This window comes from Podarcis filfolensis (genome assembly GCF_964270895.1).
Source record: "Podarcis filfolensis genome assembly, chromosome: 6".
NCBI classification, from domain to species: domain Eukaryota; kingdom Metazoa; phylum Chordata; class Lepidosauria; order Squamata; family Lacertidae; genus Podarcis; species Podarcis filfolensis.
This window is the reverse complement of record NC_139609.1, coordinates 72,112,927-72,134,598: the sequence shown is the minus strand read 5'-3', so window position 1 is coordinate 72,134,598 and position 21,672 is coordinate 72,112,927. Positions and strand designations below refer to the sequence as shown.

Below are 21,672 nucleotides of genomic sequence, written 5' to 3'. Positions count from 1 at the left end.
TACCTTTGGAAATCAGAGAAGGAACCCATCTTAAAGATTTATGCCATGTATGGAGGGATCAGGGAAAAGGACAAAAAATAAACTGGGTTAGGTTAAGAAAACAAATGGCCCTTACTGCTTCAGTTTAAATTGTTGTTTATTATGCATTGATTCCCTACGAAGGTTTAAATATATGGATATCTTGTTCAACTAGTGTCAGCCACACCAAGGTTAGTGGCGGAAACTGGGCTTAACAAACATGAGAAAGCATCAGCATCATATTGAAAGGGCTTTAGGACAAATGCTATGTAGGAACAGCTGGGATAGGATAGAAAACATTAGCCCCTGCTGTGTTCCTCTGCATAATCTGAGAAGAATCTTTTAGCCTAGAACTGGATGTAAATATGATAGGCTTTGGTGAAATGAATAGAATCAATTCTTCCCAATTATAAACATGACCCAGGAATAGATTTTTAGATTTGGGGACATAAGTGGAAGCTTAAGAGTTGCTGAGCATCACAGAGTGATTAATCCGCTTTTGGGTTCTTTCTCCATGAGCTTACCTGGGCATTGTAACATCCTCATTCACAGAAATTCCATGTCCCCATCTTTTGAGGATCTCAAATAACTTTATATCACCATTAAACTAGTCTCACGGCATCCTTGCCCAGCTTGTGATGCACCAAGCTTGAGTACAACCCAGAAGCAATGTATGGTGGTGACCCATCAGAGGCTTGGTGAACCTCCTGGCTCTTCTGCTGCCTGATTGGCAAAGCCAAAGCACAGGTACAGACAAGCAGCTCACAAACAAGAATGCAGCAGAGCTGGTGGCCTGTGTCGCTATCTCGGCTACAAGTTGTGCTTCTTCTGCTTTGAAGTCAAGAAAAAATGGACCTGTGTTAAAAGCCAACAGTACATTATTTAAGGCAGGAATGGGGAACCTGTGGCTCTCCAGATCTTGTTGGACAATAACTCCCACTGGCTCCTGCTGGCAGGGCCCAATGGCTAGGGATAGTGGAAGCTGTCATCCACCAACATCTAGAGGGCCATATGTTCCCCATTTCTGATTTGAAGAGAAGAGCCTTCAACCACTTCATTCCACATACTCACTTATAAATTCATACATTTTACCAACACAATAAATGCATTCAAGCAAAAAGGGAGGGGAACCCATGAGATCATATCTGGGAAGTTCTTTTGGCAGGAGAATGACCAGCTTTGTTCTTGCAGGCAAGAGAACCAGAGCTGAACGACCAATATGAGGGGATGTGCGAATCAGCCTACAGCGAAGCAGAATCGGCCACTGTAGAAGTCCTGGACCTGCCTCTTCCCAGTTACTTTCGCTCCCGGAGCCACAGCTACCTCCGAGCAATCCAGGCAGGCTGCTCCCAAGAGGAGGACACCATCTCGGTGCGGTCTCTCTCTCCACCCCCAGCCAACAGCATCAGTGGCAGTCGAACACTTCCCAGCAACAGCAGTAAGTCTGACCATATGGGGCTGGAGTGGAGGGGAAGCGGGAACTGGAGGGGCTAGCCAGACATGGCTTGGCTAGAGTGTGAGGAACATTGTAAAGAGAGTTTTGAGCACAACATAAATTTCCAGGTCGGTGTTGCTTCAAAGAAGCAGTGACTGGGTTTTTCCATACGCACTAAATGGGGGATTTGGATCTGGTTTCAATTAACGTAAGCATGTAGAAGTTGACCTATGTATGTATGCATGTATCTATCTATCTATCTATCTATCATCTATCTATATCTATCTATCTATCATCTATATCTTATATTCTATTTCTGTATCAGCACTACAGAGAATGATTTGACTCAAAAATCATAGAGTGCAATCCAGCCAAAGTTAAGTATTATGGAGGAGTCTTTCTCCTCTATAGTGGTACCTCGTGTTATGTACCATCCCCCTTATGAATGCTTCAGGTTATGTGCTCCACTAACCCGGAAGTAGATGCCCCTTGCTGCAAACTTTGCCCCAGGATGCGAGCGGAAGTCACACTCCGGCTGTGCGGCAGCAGCGAGAGGCGTCATTAGCAAAAACGCGCCTCATGTTACAAGCCATTTCCGGTTACGAATGGACCTCCGGAACGGATTAAGTTCGTAACCAGAGGTACCTCTGTATTCCCTTTATGCCACATTGCTAGGCACTTTCTGTTTCAGTGTGACATAGAAATGTTTCTTTTCCATACCCTAGTATGAATATATCTAAATGGGATTGTTTGATTGTAGTGATATCCTAAAGGAGTATATATAATAACTCCTCCTCATGTACTTGGGAGAATCATGGAACTGTGGAGTTGGAAGGGACCCTGAGGATCATCTAATCTGACCCCTTGCAATGCAGGAATATGCACCTGTTCCATACAGGGATTGAACCTGTGACCTTGGCATTATGAGCACCACGCTTGGTGTTAAGATCCGGCCAGCAGTGGTTTCAAATCTTATATTGTCCACCATCAAGGGCTGGTTTCCTAGGCATGACAAGTTTAAAACAATCTTGGAAACTGACTTGCTGTTAATACAGGGTCTGCCGAAGATTTTAATCACCACTTATTGGATGCTGATGAAACTTCATCACGTAGCTAAGCTAGCAACGGCACGTGACTTTAAATGTTCGTGAAACAGCTGGTCAAGTACTATATGATGCCAAGAGGTCTCTCTTTCCACCCGTAATCCTCTTACTCACAGCAAAGGATTCTTTTTTTCCCCCACAGATGGGGTGGGGCCACACACACAGCAAGCTAAGAGCCCAGTCCTTGCTTCATTTTGTCTCTCCAGACAATAGTTGGGTTGGGTGGGTGTGCTTTTCCACTGATTTCATTTGGAACATCACCGAGAAGTCAGCGCTAATGGACTTCTCTCAACATCCCACCTTAGATGTCTAGAAAGAGACTTAGCTGTGAGTGTGAATCTGTCTCACTTAGCAAAATGTCAAAACATGGCCAAGATGTGTCATAAGGAGGGACTGTTACAAACAATTTCTTTAAAGACGATGACATCTTGAAGCCTCTTTGCATTAAACACTGTTTGTAAAGGAAAGATAGCAGACTGGTACTTTGCTGACATTAAATATATACGGTATATACACACAGGAGCCCATATTATTAGTCTGTCATTACCCTTCCCCAACCTGGTGCCCTCCAGGTGTCTTAGACTTGAACTCCCATGAGCCACAGACAGCATGGCCAGTGGTCGAGGATAATGGGAGTTATAGTCCAAAACATTTTGGTGGGCACAAGGCTGTGGAAGGCTGGTCTAAACACTTTATCAGAATTACAGTCCTATCTCTAGTCTTGTTTATCTAGTTCATTTTGTCCTGTGGGAAATATTCATAGGACTCCAGGCAAATGCTGCAATCTTACACACATTTACTTTGGAATTAGCTCTAGCGAAGAACTTCTGTGTAAAAATGCAAAAGGATCAAGCTGTTAATTACATATTTCCTGTTCAGCACCCACTCTGCCCAGTACAGTCCATGTAAATGACACTAGATTAGTCCAAGGATTCTATTATATGAGTGTTCCTCAAATCTAGTTCTCCTAAACTCAAAGGTGTGTTTAGCCTTTCAAATACTTTGACAGGATGGCATCCTTCCTACGTCTCCCTGCTGTTCTTCAGAAGACAGCTTAACCTGAAATATTTTTCTTCCTGCATATGTAATACGATGGTTGCAATTGTCACTGTGCTTGCGTGTTTGGACGACTGCATTAAAATTGTAGAGCATATAATTTGTGATGTTGTGCACTGAAAAGAAAGCTGCTCAGGCTGCAATCAGCATGGGATTTGTGGCTTTTGGGGATTTATGGCTTGTCTCGTGAAAAATAAATTGCACTTGGCAGTGAGATATAAATTCTGATGCTGTTAAGACACTGTTCTGCTCTTTCCTTTTGACGGAATAGGAAAAGGATTTAAATTCCTGTTGGCTGAAGACATCAGCCTCATGTGCCCCCGACATCTGAATAGACTCTCTTGGCGTATATTAAACGTTGGGCTGCATTAACAAGCTCGCAGATTGCGCTACAATTACACTTTCAGCATTTTTTTTATTTTTTCAGCTACAATGACAGCTTTTTGTAGGCTGAGATTTCTGTCGTTTGCAGGCAATGACTCTGGCCTTTGAGAGCTGCATAACAGGCAAAGTTCAGCTAAAGGGTTAACCTTTCTAAAAGTCTGGTGGAAAGCTTTGTTGTTGTTGTTTAGTCGTGTGTCCGACTCTTCGTGACCCCATGGACCAGAGCACGTCAGGCACTCCTGTCTTCCACTGCCTTCCGCAGTTTGGTCAGATTTGGAAAGTTTGGAAAGCTTTATATTATACCTAAAGGGGATTGACACATGATTACACCTATCCCAGTGCTTCTGTGGGCTTGGGGGTACTTTCAGGTGGGCCTTAGCACCACAGATTCCTCCTCCTTACCCCCAACCCCCACTGTTATCCCTGTGCCATAACGGTTTCTTTAGACCAGTGGCAGCACCAGCAAATCCTTACATGCTGAGTAAAGGGGGCCAAGTTCAGGTAGGGGGAAGAGGGAAGAGGGGGGAAGTTTCCCTCCTCTGCAGTAGAGAAGCCAAAGGACATGTGGAAGGAAATTAGAAAGTGAGAAACGAGATCACCATTCGTTATTGTTGCTGATGTTGTTAAATAAATAAAATGGGAACAGAAAAAGAGGAGATAAGTGGAAAGCTATTATAAGAGGGACAAGTGACTATAAAAGAACCAGGGTGAAGGAAAGAAAGTTAAGAAGAAGAAGAAGAAGAAGAAGAAGAAGAAGAAGAAGAAGAAGAGGGAGGAGGAGGAGGAGGAGGAGGAGGAGGAGGAGTTTGGATTTGATATTCCGCTTTATCACTACCCGTAGGAGTCTCAAAGCGGCTAACATTCTCCTTTCCCTTCCTCCCCCACAACAAACACTCTGTGAGGTGAGTGGGGTTGAGAGACTTCAGAGAAGTGTGACTAGCCCAAGGTCACCCAGCAGCTGCATGTGGAGGAGCGGAGACGCGAACCCGGTTCCCCAGATTACGAATCTACCGCTCTTAACCACTTCACCACACTGACTCTTAAGGTTAAGGATATAAGAAGCGCCTGCTGGATCGAGCCAAAGGCCCATCTAGTCCAGCGTCCTGCTCTTGCAGCAGCCAACCAGATACCTGTGGGAAGCCTCCAAGCAGGATCTGAACACAACAGCAGTCTTCCCTCCTGCTTTTTCCAGCAACTGGTATTCAGAAGCATATTGCCTCTGACAGTGGAGGTAGAACATGGCCACTATGGCTAGTACAGTGATACTTGTCAAATGGCTTGGCTCCCGAACAAATCGGCTCCCGAACGCCACAAACCCGGAAGTAAGTGTTCCAGTTTACAAACGTTTTTTGGAAGCTGAACGTCTCACTTGGCTTCCGTGGCTTCCTATTGAGTGCAGGAAGCTCCTGCAGCCAATTAGAAGCCACACCTTGGTTTTCGAACAGTTCCAGGAGTCTAATAGACTCCCGGAATGGATTAAGTTCAACAACCAAGGTACCATTGTAGTCATGGATAAGGGGTTGGAGTGGGGGAGAACATAAGGTACAAGCAGTGAGAAGGGGAGAAGAAATTACAGGATATGGGTAAAAATACTTCGAGAGGCATGTGGAAGGGAAAGGTCATTCATTTCCGCGTTGAGGCCCTGGATCAGCAAATTCTGCCTAAAATGGGGAGGCTGAGTCTCAACATCTCCAGAGCAAATGTCGGTACTTAGCATGATGAAAGCTGAGCTATGGAATTCCTTGCCACAAGGAAGGAACTTTAGCAATTTCCAAAGATGGATTAGATATCAGGAGAAGCTGTTATCAGTAATTGCCAGATGATTATGCCAGTCTCTGCCTCCATCTTGTCACTGGCTTAGCCCTTGAATCACCACTTTGTGACTGGCGGGCCTTAAGTAATTTTCAGCCATTTCAAATGGATCTTGTGCGTAGAGAATTTGAGAACCACTGATCACTCAAATAGAGCCATGGGAGGGGGGGCTAATCAAGGTGGCTTTTGCATTCCAACAACAAATGCTAGAATTCTTCACTCCTGCTGTGACTTTTGTTCTTGCTGAATTTCTCATTGGTTCATTTGAGTTTCTCTGTCGGTCTGTCTCCCCTGGCTTAGCATCTTTCTTTTGAGGACTGTGCCTCCTGTTTGCTGTGAACTAAGATATGTGTGCGCACGTGCACACACACACACACACACACACACGCTGAAGAGGCAGAATCTGACAGCAATCATAATAAGCAGCCCAACATTCCTGTTCTTTCTGCAAATTCAAGCTTGGGTTACATATTACATGAAAGTTAGCACCAGGATTGACAGCTGCAGAGATTACTGCCTGCCCTGGATAGTGCCTTAAACAAAGCTTTTGTACCTTGGCAAATTAAGGGGGGGGGGGACTGGGACTGGGAAGGGGAATACAGCCAGTCAAATCTACTCATCTACTTGGCAGGCATTCTGCTGTCAGCCTATTTGTATCTCCGGCTTTAATAAAGACATCCAGAGTTCTCTGCACTTCTGCATTTCGGAGTGGGGGAATGAAGAATAGTTTTGATTTTCTTTCCTCAGAACAAATAGATGTGTGTGGTGGGATTTGGGGGGTCCTATCAAAATAGCCTAGGCAGAAGATGTGGATCCCACATAACTGGATGCAAGGCATCCATCCGGCCTCAGTACTTGGACTGAGATAGTTCTTACAAGTTGCTATTCTGTACATGAATTCCCACCCCCCACCGGAGCGGGTTTTTTTGGCTTGATTTATTTATTATAAATTATAATGTAACTGCATGGACAAAGAATAACCTGCCACTGACAGAGCACAGCTCAGTGGTTATCCATGAGATGCTAAAGTTCAACAGAGAGGCCCGTTACTAATCATATCAACCAGCTCTGACCCCACATCACTTTCCGTGTCTGTAATAATTATTTTTCCCCTGTAAGACTTTCTACTTCTTTTGCCCTAGATTCCATCTCCAGAAATAGATTTCTCTGGAAGTAGGCAAGGGATTGTGCAGTTGACATGTGTGGTTTGTGGGTAGGTGAGCACTCATTTGCAAGGCGACCTTTTTGATTAATTCTGTCTCCAGTATTTGTGTGGGAGAAAGGGAGGCAGGGAGCGTTAGCACATAGTGTATATTGGTATAGAGAAAGAAGAGCTGGTTCTATTATAGCTATATACCTGTGAGAGCAAGATGTATATTCCGCCCCTGTTCTCTACATGCATCAATTTATTTCTCTGGACCAAGGGGTTTATTGCATAATGTAGTCAGGCAAGTTTCCCCACATCTGGGTCGATAAACAGAGGCAAGCTGTGATTTGTTAGTGAGTGAAGGCTGCAAATCAGTAGTCCCTGCCTAGGAATGCTTCTCCTATAATGTAGCCTAAATATTTCTATGCTTTGGCAATGCCTTTTCTGTGTACCATTTAAAGTACACAGAACCCTTTAGGAAAGGAGTGGGGAACCTCAGGACCAAATGTGCCCCTCCAGGCTTCTTTACACAGCCCTCAGCCTTCTCCCCAGGCCACTAGGCTCAACAGCCCTGCTCTTCACCCTTCTTGAGTGCTTTTGCATGGCTGGAATGTGAACAATGGTAATGTCTCTTGCTTGTGCAGATGGAGGAGGATGGTGCATTGGCTTGTGTGTGTACAAACTTATGGCTTTTGCATGGCTGGAAATTAGTTTAGTCTGCAGTGTTAATAAGGGTCACACCCTTTGCTCTGGCCACTCCCATTTTGTCTCTAGCCCTGCCCATCACTGGCATGCAGAGACCAGAAGGTGACCCCATGTGCTGAAACAGGTTCCCTACTGCGCCTTATGAAAACAGTAATTTACAGACAACAATATCTATTGTGCTCATAGGACTAGTTCGAACCAATGGAAACCTCCAGCTTTGGCAAGGATTGTAAAGCATTTTGTGCAAATCTAAATACCTACATAAATGATGAAATGATGGTGATGATGTCTTGTTGTTCTGGGATGAAGCCTGCCTGATTGTGGTTGATATAGTGGCCAATAATTCTACTAAGGTGGGAGGTAAGGACAACAGTGGGGGAAATTGTGTCCTGGTTCAAAAGAGCAGGTTCTTACGGCTGGCTGGTTTTTGTTGTAATCACTGTGACCCTTGCTTCCATCCACACATAAGGCAGAGGCTTCTCCTGTAAAATAGCATTAGATAGGACACATGGGCATAGCCAGGACTTTTGTTGGGGGGGCAGACTTTTGTTACGAGGGTAGAACCTCAGATTTGTATTGATTTGTATTGGTTTTTATTTATTTAGGAGGGCAGCTGCCCGTCCCCCGTCTCCCCTCGGCCACACCCATGATAGGACAACTAAGTTAGGCAAGACTTGTTTGTTATACAATAAATAAAGCAATAAAATTCCCATATGAATGTGGGAAAGCAGATGCACCCAGAGGCTTTGTAAAGCACTTTGTGCATATGTCAGTTCTGGCATTCAAAGTCTAAGTGCCAGATCTCCAAAATTCTGAGACGGAGTTAAAAACCCAACACTCCAAAAATGTTTTGTGTTCTCACATTTTGTCAGGGGTGGGTTTTGTTTTTGGTTTTTTGGTTTTCTTAGAGTAACGTATGGGTTCCACAAGCACAAGGGTTGCACTTAATATTGACTTGTGTTGACTTATTCTAATTCTGGCACATGTCAGCTGTGTCTTAGCAGTCGCTTTGGCATGCATCTTCTGTTTTGCTGTGAAATTATCTCATATGCGTTCCAATCTCTTGTCTCCAGCCTGCGCTGCCTTCTGACCATCTGGTTGCCTAATGTTACTCAATTGGTCTCTTACATTACCCTTGTGGTGCCAAATGTCTTTGAAGTAACTAGAAATCTCCCAACCTGTATAGATCAGAACTAGGAGCTGGTGTTGTGGGGCCTGAGAATCACATGCATCTGGGTATTTGCTGTTACATTTAAAGCATTAAAGTTGTGATCCTGGGTTTAAGTCTCATAGAACCTGGTGTTACTCACTTCTGAGCTGACCTGCATAGCATTGTAGTGTAAGGTTTTGTTTTGTTTTTAAAGAGCGACTCATTGTTCTCTACTGTACACAGCAAATTGAGTTTTCCTTCATCTGCCTGATATTTGGAGAGGTGGGAGCAGAAATATCCTAAGAAATACTGGCAAGACTGGCAGCCCTTTCTAAAGATCCCTGTATTAATTTTGTGTTTAAAATGATGCCTTGGGGTATAGTGGAACTTAAATGTAAATTGTATGTCCCAGATTTGTATTCAGTTTGTTCTGAGATTTTTTTTTTTTAAATTAACAATATATCTTGGATTAAAGTCAGGTGAGGCTTTTCTTACATCAATTCATTCTTTTGTGAAGGTGGAAAATGAAATGATGACATGTATTGATGGAATTATATGATGATCTTGCTACAGCTACTGAAGTCTTGCTATATCTACTAAAGCGTGAGAATCACCTAACCAGCCCCCTTAGTGGAAACCCTGCACAAGGACTTCCACTTGCATAAAGGGGCTTCTTCCTCTCTCCTTTCCCTATGCACCCCCTGGAATTGGTTTAGGGAGGGGGTCTGGAGGACCCCCAGAACAGCGTGTAGAGGAGTCATTCTACCTGGCAGGCTGCAGTGCTTACACAGATGGAATGTTTGGAAGAGCGCAACATTGAGTTCTGCCCAAAGCTTTTAACATAAGAAGAGCCTGTGGGATCAGGCCAAAAAGGCTCATCTGGCCCAGCATCCTGTTCTCACAGTGGCCAACCTATAGGAAGCCAATAAAAAACCCAGGACATGAGTGCAACGGCACTCTCTCCAAAAGCAATTCCCAGCAACTGTTACTCAGAGGCATACTGCCGATGACAGTGGAGGTAGAATGCAGCAATCTTGGCTAGTAGTGGCTAGGAATTTGTCCAATCATCTTTGAAAGCTATCCAGTTTGGTGGTCGTCTTGTGGGAACCAATTCCATAGTTTAACTATGTGCTGTGTGAACACATAGTTCAGAAGAAGGGCTATTTTTCGAGAAAAAGAGGTGCCGGAACTCACCATGAATGCCTCCATCGTTCTCTGATAATGGCAATGGCACCCAACTGAAAAATGCCAGAACTAAGTTCTAATGAGTTCCGGCTGGGGGAAAAACCCTGGCTACTGCTACAGAAGAGGAGGCTTCTATCAAAGACACCTTGCTCAAGGATGCCCCCCAACATGGCCAGCTGGCCCATGAGTTGGGGTGAGGTAGTCACCTCCGGCAGCAGAGGCCCAGGAAGTGGTGCGCCCACAGACAACCCATCTGCCCTACCACTGGTGGGGTAGCAGCAGCAGCACTGGCTTCCAGCAAAAGATCTTGCCAGAAGAAGAAGAAGAAGAAGGAGGAGGAGGAGGAGGAGGAGAAGAAGGAGAAGAAGGAGAAGAAGAAGAAGAAGAGTTTGGATTTGATATCCCGCCTTTCACTCCCTTTAAGAAGTCTCAAAGCGGCTAACAATCTCCTTTCCCTTCCTCCCCCACAACAAACACTCTGTGAGGTGAGTGGGGCTGAGAGACTTCAGAGAAGTGTGACTGGCCCAAGGTCACCCAGCAGCTGCATGTGGAGGAGCGGAGACGCGAACTCAGTTCCCCAGATTACGAGACTACCGCTCTTAACCACTACACCACACTGGCTTCCACCACATGGGTGGCTACACCACCCACCACCACTGCTTCACAGGCACTGCCATGTAACCCAGGTAAGGGAGGTGGAGGCAGTAGCACCTCAGGCGGCAAAACAGGATGCACTACCCCTGCCTCCCCAAGCCCTGGAGTCAGCAGTAGAGATAGTGGTTGCTGTGCTGATCCCAAAGAATAAGAGATGCAAAGTGAGTTTAACTGTACTATTGAGTTCCACATAACTCTTTTTTTTTCTTTTTCTTTTTTTGGACAGAAGCACTGGTGATGAAACTCGGTCTGGAAAGTTCTATGATCCATGAAAGCACTCACACTACTATTCAATTTGAGTTTCCCTGTTAAATATAACTTTCTCTAACTTGGATCAATGTATTTCAGCCTGTTAAATATAAGTTTCTCTAACTTGGATCGATGTATTTCAGCCTACTCTTATTATGAGTCATGATCACAGAGTGTCTTACACCGTACAACTGTCTATATTGATCACAGAATGGTGTCACCCACGGAAACACAACAGAGATGTTCTTACCTTCACCCCAACTCATCTTCAGATCCTTTCCCACACTGTGATGTAAACAGTGAGCAGTGATTCACCAGAGATGCTCGGACAGCAAAATCTAGAACATGCGTGCTTTGTCTTTGGAGCATGCAAGGATATTGCACTGCAATAAAAGCATGAAAAGTGTCTCTGATATACTTCCAAGCATGTGGGCCAAACCTAAAACTGATCACACAAGGCAAGAAATAAAATGTTGAACAACCATTATCTTCCATACTGGCATGAAGCGGGGGGGGGGGGCGGAATGTATATTTTCAGAGATAATATTGGCATAACAGCAATAGGAGAGGCAGTATATGTTTATCTACTACAGAGTCAGGGAAAATGGTTATGCTTAAAAGTACCCATAAAGCCAAGAGGATGGAATTTGAGATAAAAATATTTTAACCAACAGGATTTCCCGTTGGTTAAAATATTGATTATTGATTTTTGTTGAATGTTGATTACATTATTGTAATAGCAAATGGAGCTGATACGTAAAAGCACATGCTGCAAAGAGCAGTCTAGATCCACTCTGAACCTGTTTTGATGGAGAAATCATAACCCCAGCAAACCCCATGAAAGTCTGTCCTCACCAAGACCAATATTCTACTAGCATCATTTCTGATGTATCCCGGTTGGACAATATATGTTCTGAAAGTTGCATCCTGCTTACCACCACCAAGCGTTACCTTTTTGCATTTCCACCGTCTTTCTGCTTGCTCTAGCTATCGAAGCTGGTGAGCTCTATCCTGTTTGAAAGGGGTCATGTCTCAAGAATGGCAGAGCTATTTGGCAATGACCTTGGATACCTCAAACCGGTGGCATTTGCACGGTTAGCCAAAGAACATGGAATCATGAAATTGTAGAGCTGGAAGCGACCTGAGTGTCAAATAGTCCAACTCCTGCAATGCAGGAATCCAGCCCAGAGCCATCCCTGGATGGGCTCGAACCACCAATCTTCTGGTTAACAACCAGACACACTGACCTATTGCACTACATGTGGGGAAAGGAAGCAGGAGACTGCGTGGATAGGAGTTGATTGACTGTAACTGACTAAGCCATACTCTGAGTAGACCCAGTGTAATTGATGGACTTAAGTTACTCAACTTAGAGCTGGAGAGCTGGACCATAAAGAAGGCTGATTGCCGAAGAATTGATGCTTTTGAATTATGGTGCTGGAGGAGACTCTTGAGAGTCCCATGGACTGCAAGATGATCAAACCTATCCATTCTTAATGAAATCAGCCCTAAGTGCTCACTGGAAGGACAGATCCTGAAGCTGAGACTCCAATACTTTGGCCACCTCATGAGAAGAGAAGACTCCCTGGAAAAGACCCTGATGTTGGGAAAGATTGAGGGCACAAGGAGAAGGGGACGACAGAGGACGAGATGGTTGGACAGTGTTCTCGAAGCTACCAACATGAGTCTGACCAAACTGCGGGAGGCAGTGGAAGACAGAAGTGCCTGGCGTGCTCTGGTCCATGGGGTCACGAAGAGTCGGACATGACTAAAGGACTAAACAACAACAAGTTACTCAAGCCCATTGATCTCAATGGATGTACCCTGAATATGACTTAAGTCAGCTATGTCCTCATGTGAATTGGCCAGCACAATGGCATGCAAGCCGTAGGGAACAAGCTGCCCACTCTGAGCTCAGAATAGTTACAATAACCCACACAGTCTGTAAAGAAGAACACAATTATTCTGAGCATTTAGGAATTTGGGAAGCTGCCTTTTGCAGAGTTAAGACCATTGGACTTTGAGCACAATATTGTTCTCATTGACTGATCTAGGTCCCCATAGTTTGAGAGAGGGACATTCCTGGCCATAGCTGGAGATGCTGGGCATGGAACCTGGAATCTTCCGCATGCAAGGCAGACAAACTGCTATTGAGCTACAGCCCTTCCACAAAGAATTAGTTTACACAAAAGATATCAACAAGAATCACTGATACTATCCTTCTCTAAATGCCTCCCCCTTTAAATATCTGTACAATAGGTATTTGTACAGCTCCTGAGATTATTAATCATTTTTACATAGGCAGAAAAGAACGGAATTCATGTTTTTTCATTTTCTCAGAGGCTCAAAAGATATAATTATTCTAGATGGCTCAGCCCATGCTCCAAACTGATATATTCTCGACCATAACAATAATAGGATTATTGGATCCCAACCAAGGATTTATATCTTGCTATTTAATTTTTCAACATGAGGTCAGATTGATTAATGTGTATTAGACGCACGGATGGAATCTTGAGATAGTCCAAGGAACAAATTCTGAGTGCTCGTCTTGAAAGAGACTCAATAGCCTCTCCACTGTGTGCTGATCTCCTTCCCTTTAAAAGTCAGCCCTCACACATCTCTGCAGAGCAGTAGTGCATCAGTGAATCATAAATAAATTACAGAACTAACTAGCTATTTTTGAAGAGCATGCAGTTTAGGTAATGCATATGCTTCCTCCCTAATCCAGCTCAAGGAACGAGATTGATTGTCAAGCCCACTTGACAGCATCTGGAAAAACCATCTTCATTGGTCATGTTTCTGTCTGAGATGTTCAGTTCTACTCCATTAGCCGTTTGAAGAAGGCTATTGGTATATGCTTGATTACGAGGTCATTTCACCCATTGGATCCCTCCCTCCTATTAAGTTTCATCAGAAGGTTAGATGTGACTTCCAAGGTCAGCAAGAGGACTGTGCCAGCCCATGGATTAAATAAATGTAGTAGAAACCACAAGAACGGCAAGAGTATTTATGAGAGGTGCACATTTGCTCTGTGTGCACTCTGAATTACAAGGCAAATGGGCTGGTCGGATGACATTTCCACCTGCCTGAGTCAAAGTGTGCCTTTCAGCAAGATGCCTCAAGTCAGTTCAGGGACTCCCTCAAGTCTCAAGTTGTTCTGTGGTCTCAGGCATCCAAAAAATCCTGAATTTTGTCACTTAGAATAAAGCTGCATATATTTTTTAAAAGCAAAACCAAGCTGGTGAATGAAATGCTGAGCTTGAGTGGAGAGATCTTTTGTTTTGATGGACAGATCTAGGTTTTCATTGCAGTGAATTGTTTCCCCGTGGCATGCCAAATACCGTGATTTGGGAAACAGATGTTCTGCCTGGGAAAAGCAGGGTATGCAGAAGAGCAGTGGACTATTGGCATCCTTCTCAAATCACTTTCCCCCCTAACAATTAAAATCAGTAGTTCAATCACCTTGTTTTTCCACTGCTTATATTTTCTCCCCCATTTGTGTTAATCTGGTTCTTAGTCTGCAGACTTTTAGGAGAGCTCAGCATAGGGTCACTCCACTTTCCCTCTCCCTCAGTTCAGTTGTAGAGCTTTTTGTGTAACTAGTTTCTTTTTATTCTAATCACTTTCTGTTTTCCAACAAACACCTACTTCATTTTTCATGCCATTTGTTTTCTCTTATTTTTCCTTAGGTTTGTTTGTGCAAACTTCTCGCGAGTCCCCACATCTCTTTGTGTGCATGTGTTTTTCTTTCCACCCCCAGTTTTAACTTACTTGTTCAAAGTTTTATACTCCTCTCTTCATTTTAGGGTACCTGTGATTTCACTGTGTTGAATTATTGCTGTCCGATATTAATATTTTTTTATTAAAGTTTTCTCCCGCTTTTAAGTTTGGTGCTCTTTCCCCACTCAAGTAAGCCTGCTTGTCCCTTAAAGCTCATTGCCAGCCTATTATTGCCCATAAAACACATGGGGAGGTTAAGTGGTTTCTATTTTATCCACCCCAAAATAGAAAAGTCTTGTCCTTGCAGGAGAACCACTCCACCTATAACATGCTAAAAGATGACAGGCTTCATCTCATGAAATAAAAATTTAAAAGACATTGAAATACACCCACAACAATGGACTAATTTATGTAAAATATATTGCAGCCATAGTGAAAAATGTATGCTTATCTCTGATTTAAACAAGAAGACATAGCTGAAACAGATAATCTAAAAGCAGAACATTATCAGGATATGTTGCATTTTATTTCTGCAGCACAATATAAAGTACGCTTTATACTGCAAGCAGCTCTAAATTTATCTTAATGGCCCTTTAAGTTATACATATAAAACCACCTATCATTTTACTTGCATATAGAGTACTCTACTTGAAACCTACAGTGCAAACCAATTGCTGACAGTTCAATGACCACTTGCCACATTCCTCTTATATAACTCTTTCCATTTTGACAACATGCCCATTTTTAAAAATTTATTATTGTAATGTTTCCTCCATGGAGATCTTCTTGATACACAAGAGCGTTTGGAAAACAACCCCTCCCCTTTTCCAAAGTCAAGGAGTCTGTGCTCTCAAAGCAAGTGTGGAATCCTATGTTCACCTACTTGGACACAAGGCCCACTGAAAACTGTAGGACTTGCTTCTGAGTAAACATGCATAAGATCAAGCTGTACCAGAGAGCTGAATAAATATCCAGTCTAGAAACTTGTGTTTGATTCTGCTTTCAGTGTATCTGTTCTGGATGCTAAGGCACTACAGTTCCATTGAAAAATAAGTCAGCTTTGTGAATGTTCTATAGTTCACTGTGCAAGCATGGAATTTTGGATCAGACTATAAACTGCTTATACTGTATGTAGGACCTTATAAAAGGCCATTGTTCTTTCCAAGTTTTTGTTGTTATGGTTACAAAGACAGGGGAAATGCGGGCAGAATTCTCATGATAGCTAAGTGCCTTTCTAAGCCTTGAAAGAGGAACCTCCATGTACAGAGGCAGTATAGGTACGTATATCTGAATGTCACATGCAGAAACAAACAAGAGGCTGTGAAAGCATCCAGAGTCATTGGGTTGACTTCAGCTGGAAACAAAACACTGTACTTGGTGGTCCTTGGACAGAGGAAGGCAATTCATATTTTCTTCCTCTTATTGCCTTGCTTATTTGGAGGGTCACCTAGAAAAGCATTTTTGTTTCCAGCTGAAACCAACTCAGTGCCACTGGATGCTCATGAAGTGAACATATCTGCTGTAGGTTTTCAGGGTCTGGCTTACTCCCCACTCCCCTCAATCCTTCCTTTCCTTAGCAGAGAGATGGCTAACCTGTGGCCCTCCCAGCTGTTGTCCATCATCCCTGGCCACAGGCTATGCTGAGTAGAGCTGATGGGAGCTGAAAATTCAGTGGGTCAGCCTCCCCAGCCCTACTATGGTGTGTATCCAGCATGTTTACTCACGAACTGTCTGAAGAGATGCCTGGCATTGTTAAGGCAGCAGGGCCTGAAGGTTTCTTGTTCATTCATTCTATTTTTAACTCTCCCTTTCTCCATGGAGGTCAAGGTGCATATGTGGCTTCCCTTAACTCACTGTAATAGCCTTGTGCAGTAGATGTTGACTTGCCCAAGGTCATACTGAATGCTCTGACTTTTTAGAGGCCAGATTTGTATACCTCCCCCCACGATATTTCATTTCTTAAAATGTATACACGGCTTGACTTGGTTTGTGTGTTTTTTTTGGGGGGGGGGTTGTTTTTGTTTTTAAAAAAGAGCCGTAAAAGCAGGTTGCAAAAAGAAGCCAGCAGTAAAGTTGTGCCTTGTTGGTAAAACAGAGGTTGCCAAGGGGGCGGCCAGATGTTGCTGGACTACAACTGCCATCCTCCCTAACCACTGGCATTGCTGGCTGAGGCTGATGGAAGTGGGAGTCTCATCAAGTGAGGAGCACTCTATTGCACTCCCATTAGTGCCTGATGGTTTCCTATAGGTACCTTGCTCACCAAGGTGAGAATAAGATGCTGGCCCACATGGGCCTTTGGCCTGATCCAGCAGGGCTTTGGGGTCCAATGATCTGGAGGGTCACAGGCTCCCCACTCCTGCCATAAACTCCCAAGATAAACTGCTAGTATAAAAGTATTTTAATAACGATAGCCTCAGGCTATCCCAAGGAAGGGGCAACCACAGGGCACAAAACTGTGCCTGAAATGTAATCCACGCAGAGCTGAGGCCAATTAGACTCACCGGCATTGGGGACAATGAAGCTGGCACCATCCTCCGCCCTTAGTTTTGATGGAAAACAGGGGTGCTAACTTGAATAAAATATTGGGGGGCAGATAAGCCCCACCCTGTATGATCAATCACAAAATGTGGTGTGCACACACCATTTCAATGGCAATACCCAGTGGCGCTATGGGTTAAACCACAGAGCCTAGGACTTGCCGATCAGATGGTCAATGGTTCGAATCCCTGCGACGGGGTGAGCTCCCGTTGCTCGGTCCCTGCTCCGGCCAACTTAGCAGTTCGAAAGCACATCAAAGTACAAGTAGATAAATAGGTACCGCTCCGGCAAGAAGGTAAACAGCGTTTCCGTGCGCTGCTCTGGTTCGCCAGAAGCGGCTTAGTCATGCTGGCCACATGACCCAGAAGCTGTACGCTGGCTCCCTCGGCCAATAAAGCGAGATGAGCGCCACAACCCCAGAGTCGGCCACGACTGGACCTAATGGTCAGGGGTCCCTTTACCTTTACCCATAAACTCGGGGGTGGGGTGCTGGCCCCTCAAATACTTTATTTGGGGGGGTCAATGGGATCTCAGCTCCCACGAGTAGGCTCCTAGGATGGAAACAAATGGCGTGGGAGCTGCAGGTGGGAAGGAGGGAGCCTGCTCTCGGCGCCTGTCCTCGAAGCAACCAAAGATGGAAAACATCCCTCGGCGAGATCCGGAGCTATTTCAGGGCTGCTTCGGAGTCGCGCGTGGTTCTTCCCTCCGCCCCGATTCTTCCCGCCATCGGCATCTTCGCCGCGCTGCCAGGAAGCGCCCCCTCCCTTCCCCTCCCCGGGGGCGCGCGCGCAGACACACCTGTCGTCCATCTGCTCGTCCTTCCCGCCCATCCCCGCCCCCGCGGGAAGGAAGCCTCGCGAAGCTGGCGCTCGTGTAGCGAGGCGCCGGCGGGTGCCAAGAGCTGCGCCCACCCGGGCGCCACACCTACCGCGGCGGCAGGGGAAGGAGCCTCTCGCGCGGCCCCCACCTCCTTCACGCGCTCTCCAAATCGCCCCCCCCCAACACACACATACTCCTCCCCGCAAAAAAGGGGGGGGACAGTGAGCGCGCGAATGGGCGCCTTGTGAGCATGTGCGGAATACTAGCTGGAACTGGTTTCGCGGAGGGCGCTTGTGAGCTGCAAGGAGCGGCTGGCTCGTCCTGCGCGCCTCGCCACAGCCGACGAGGCTCCGGGCGGCGCAGCAGCGCCCTCCCCTCTCCTGCCATTGGCAGCCCCGGCCAGGCTTCCTTCCCCCGCCGTCGGGAGAGGCTGGGTGTTCTCCTCCTCCTCCAGCCCGGCCTCCTCGGTCTTCTCAGCCCTTGCGCCGCGCCGCCCGCAGCCCTTGGCCGCCTTCGGGGCCTGCCTCCTCCGGTCTCCGGGCGCGGCCCGGCGAAGGTGGGCGTGGCGAACCCGGGGCTTTCGCAGCCCCCCGACGCTCCTCCCCTTGGAAGTACATAACGGGAGCGGATGGGGCTGGCTGAGTGAGGGAGGAGGGTGAGTGTGCGCGGCCAAAGCTCGCTTGCGCGGCTCGGTTACTTTGTGTCTTTTTCCAGCGCCGGTTACATCGTCGCCCAGCAGCCGCTGCCCGGATCTCCGCAGGGCAGGCCCGGCCCGGCTCTGGTCTCTCGCCCGCCGTCCACTCCTCCTTCTTCGCCCGGGAGCTGCTCGCTGCTGTTGTTGTTGTCGTGTGTTTTTTCTCAATGAACAGGGCGAAACCCGGCTCTGCCCTTCTGCCGTAGTGCGATTCCTTCTCTTCGCTTTCAAGGCGAAAGGAAGAACAGTCTTCTCTCCTCTTTTCTCTTTTCTTCTCTCTCTCTCTCTTTCCCTTCTTTCTCCCTTTTTAGCCCCCCCCCCCCATCTTGTGTCATGGCTTTGTGTCTGGAGCTATTTAAACAATGTGAGTGTACCGAATTGTGTGTGGGCTTTTTTCCATTATGGCATGCAAATCTCGGGAAGGCTTTGCAAGCGGCCGCTCAAGGTTGTGCTTCATATATATATATATCCTGTATTTTTTTTCAGTTTGTCGGGCTGTCATTTTGAATGCATCCGTTCTGTGCATATATCGCATAATGCTCTAGCTGGTAGACCTTTAAATGCAAAAAAGGGGAAAAAATCATTCCCATTTCCTGTTGTGAGCGAATTGCTTTCGGATACAGAAGTGCTCCGAGTAAGTGGGCGGGTGCTGAGGGTAGCCTGCTTGGATGTGGGAAAGGCTTGGTTTTTTCAATGGCTTACCCGCTTCCCTTTTTTCCTGCCTATCCGGTTGCATTTTCAGCTAAATCCTGAGCTTGAGTGGCTTGTATTAATGGGGGGTGGGGGGTAGGCGAGGTTGATGGCACATATGCCCGGTTCTCCCCACTGCATGGCTCTGTGCTTGATCAGAAATTGTTGTCACTTTTGCTGAGATATATTTAGTCTACTCGTGGCATTCCAGATCATGACAGGATATGAAATCACTTTCCTATATTTATGCCATCCCAGACTAAACGTGAGCCATATGCGCATTTGTGTCTGCTTGAGTAATGAAAAGACACAGATTGGGGGTTAATCATCTAGTTTTTCCTTAATAGCACTGCTGTTAGTTGAGCATTTGTGTTATCTTATTAATATTAAAAAAATGGTACTAGAAGTTCTAATATTTTCCATGTGTGTGACATAAAAATTGTCTGGGCACAAACTGTGCAAACCTGTACAGTTGTGATTGAGATGTATCCTGTCACAGATTGCTGCTGAAGGCTGCTAGGAAACAGGGTGTTCTTAATGGGTTGGGGGAAAACTGCTGATTTAAGGCTTCTTCACATCACATATTGCCTAAAGCCACAAAGTAGTAGGAAAGGTGACATGAAAGGACACCCTCTTTCCCTTGTAGAACTGAAAGAACTTACAAGAAATGAACTCATAGGGATTTCTTAAGGAGCCCTAAGCAAATATAATGATATATTAATAATAATAATAATAATAATAATAATAATAATAATAATAATAATAATTTTTTATTTATACCCCGCCCTCCCCAGCCAAGGCTTACAAGCAATAATAAAACAGATATAAAAACCAGTGCCTGATAAAACAAAAAATTTTCCATTGAGATGCCCAGTTATCTGAAAGTGTGTGATTTTGCCCTTAAGCATGTGGCTCAGGCACTGCAAAATTAGAGAGTACTTAAAAAATGCTTTAAATGATGCTAATATGACAGAATTAATGAATGCATGTAGACTTGTGGTAGATATATGAGTAAAGCTTTTACAGCCCTAACACACCTTGGAATTCAGTTTCCAAATATGGTTTGCTTATTTTTCCTCTCCTATCATGAACACATCTTCCACCCTGCCAGATCTTTATTCATTATGAAACAAATTCCTGGGTACATAAAGTGATGCTAAAATTAAACTGCTTGTCCTGTCATCAGTATACAGCTGCATAGAGGGACATAAAAAGGTCTGGAGCCTCTTCTCTCTTTCTCTCCTTAGTGAACTATTTTATCCCTTTTACTGAAGGGAAACCTGTCCTTGCTTTGCAGTCAGCCCTTTCCATCCCCAGGGCTTGCCTATGTGAACTGGTTCCCAAAAGAAAATAGCCTCTTGACAACGGCAGCAGAAGGTGTTGCAATGACATACTGTGTTTATAGAGGAAAGTATGCCTGGAGTGCTGCTTATTTTGAACTAATGAGTCCTTAATTGGCCAGAATACTTTATTGCTTGGTAATCCCTGGCCTGGCTTTTCTTCATGAGATGCTCACCGGAGGTAGAGAATTGCTAAAGCGACGCTGGGCTTGCAGAATGGTTTTATTGTTGTGTATGAATGCAAGGCAAAGTAATTCAAGGACCTGAGTGTGTTCTTACTGTAAGGAAGCCAGGTGGTGTGCCTGAATAGGCAAATAATCCTTGTGGCATAATTGCCATGTGTAATGGACTGGATGTCCCTTATGTCAGTAGAGGCAACTTCAGAAAGTCCCTTATATCATAAATGTTAAATCTGACAAAAGCTGCAGTCGTCTTTGCACTGACACCTTATGTGCAAGAGAATACCTGAGGACCGTGAAAAATTAGCAGAAAGAGCATATGTAGCATGAGACTCTTAATTTCAGGGTCATGAGTTTGAGTGCCACATTGGGCAAAAGATTCCTGCATGGCAGGGGGTTGGATTTGGTGACCCTTGTGGTCCCTTCCAGCTTGAAAATTCTGTGCTTCCATGCTGGGGCCCTCATTTTACCCCTGATTCTCAAGCCACTTGGGTGTTCGTGCAGCCTCTGTGCACTCTCCACATTTCTGGAGAGTTGGGTAACCCTCTGGAGCAAATTTCAGAAGGCAGAAGGGCTGTAAAGAGGAGAGGACGTCTGCTCACACATGGTTGAATAGTCATCCCTTGTTGAGAATCTGAACACTTGGTAGAAATACTATAGAAATGGTACAATTGAAGCTAAACTTAAAACTTTTTCAGCCTTGTAAACTAAGTGGAGTCAAGCTAGGTCAGCATTTGAATGGGGGTTAGTAGTTATCTCATTGCTGCTGTACATTGTATTTGATTGCATCA

At 45.1% G+C, this 21,672-nt stretch overlaps 1 protein-coding gene across 11 annotated transcripts in view; it reads left to right on the top strand.

Moving 5' to 3' along the window:
* Positions 1-21,672, top strand: part of DLGAP4 (DLG associated protein 4) — a 334,263-nt gene that overhangs the window by 263,525 nt on the left and 49,066 nt on the right. For 4 of the 11 annotated variants that reach the window (XM_083618465.1, XM_083618475.1, XM_083618462.1 and 1 more), the window contains exon 1: positions 14,571-18,633. Coding sequence is in view for 6 of the 11 variants with exons in the window: in XM_083618458.1 (XP_083474584.1) it covers positions 1,210-1,456 (247 nt within the window). In the remaining 5 variants the exon portion in view is untranslated. Of the gene's footprint in view, positions 1-1,209; positions 1,457-14,570; positions 19,037-21,672 lie in introns of those variants that run through there. The other 7 variants (XM_083618458.1, XM_083618469.1, XM_083618468.1 and 4 more) reach the window with 4 other exon arrangements.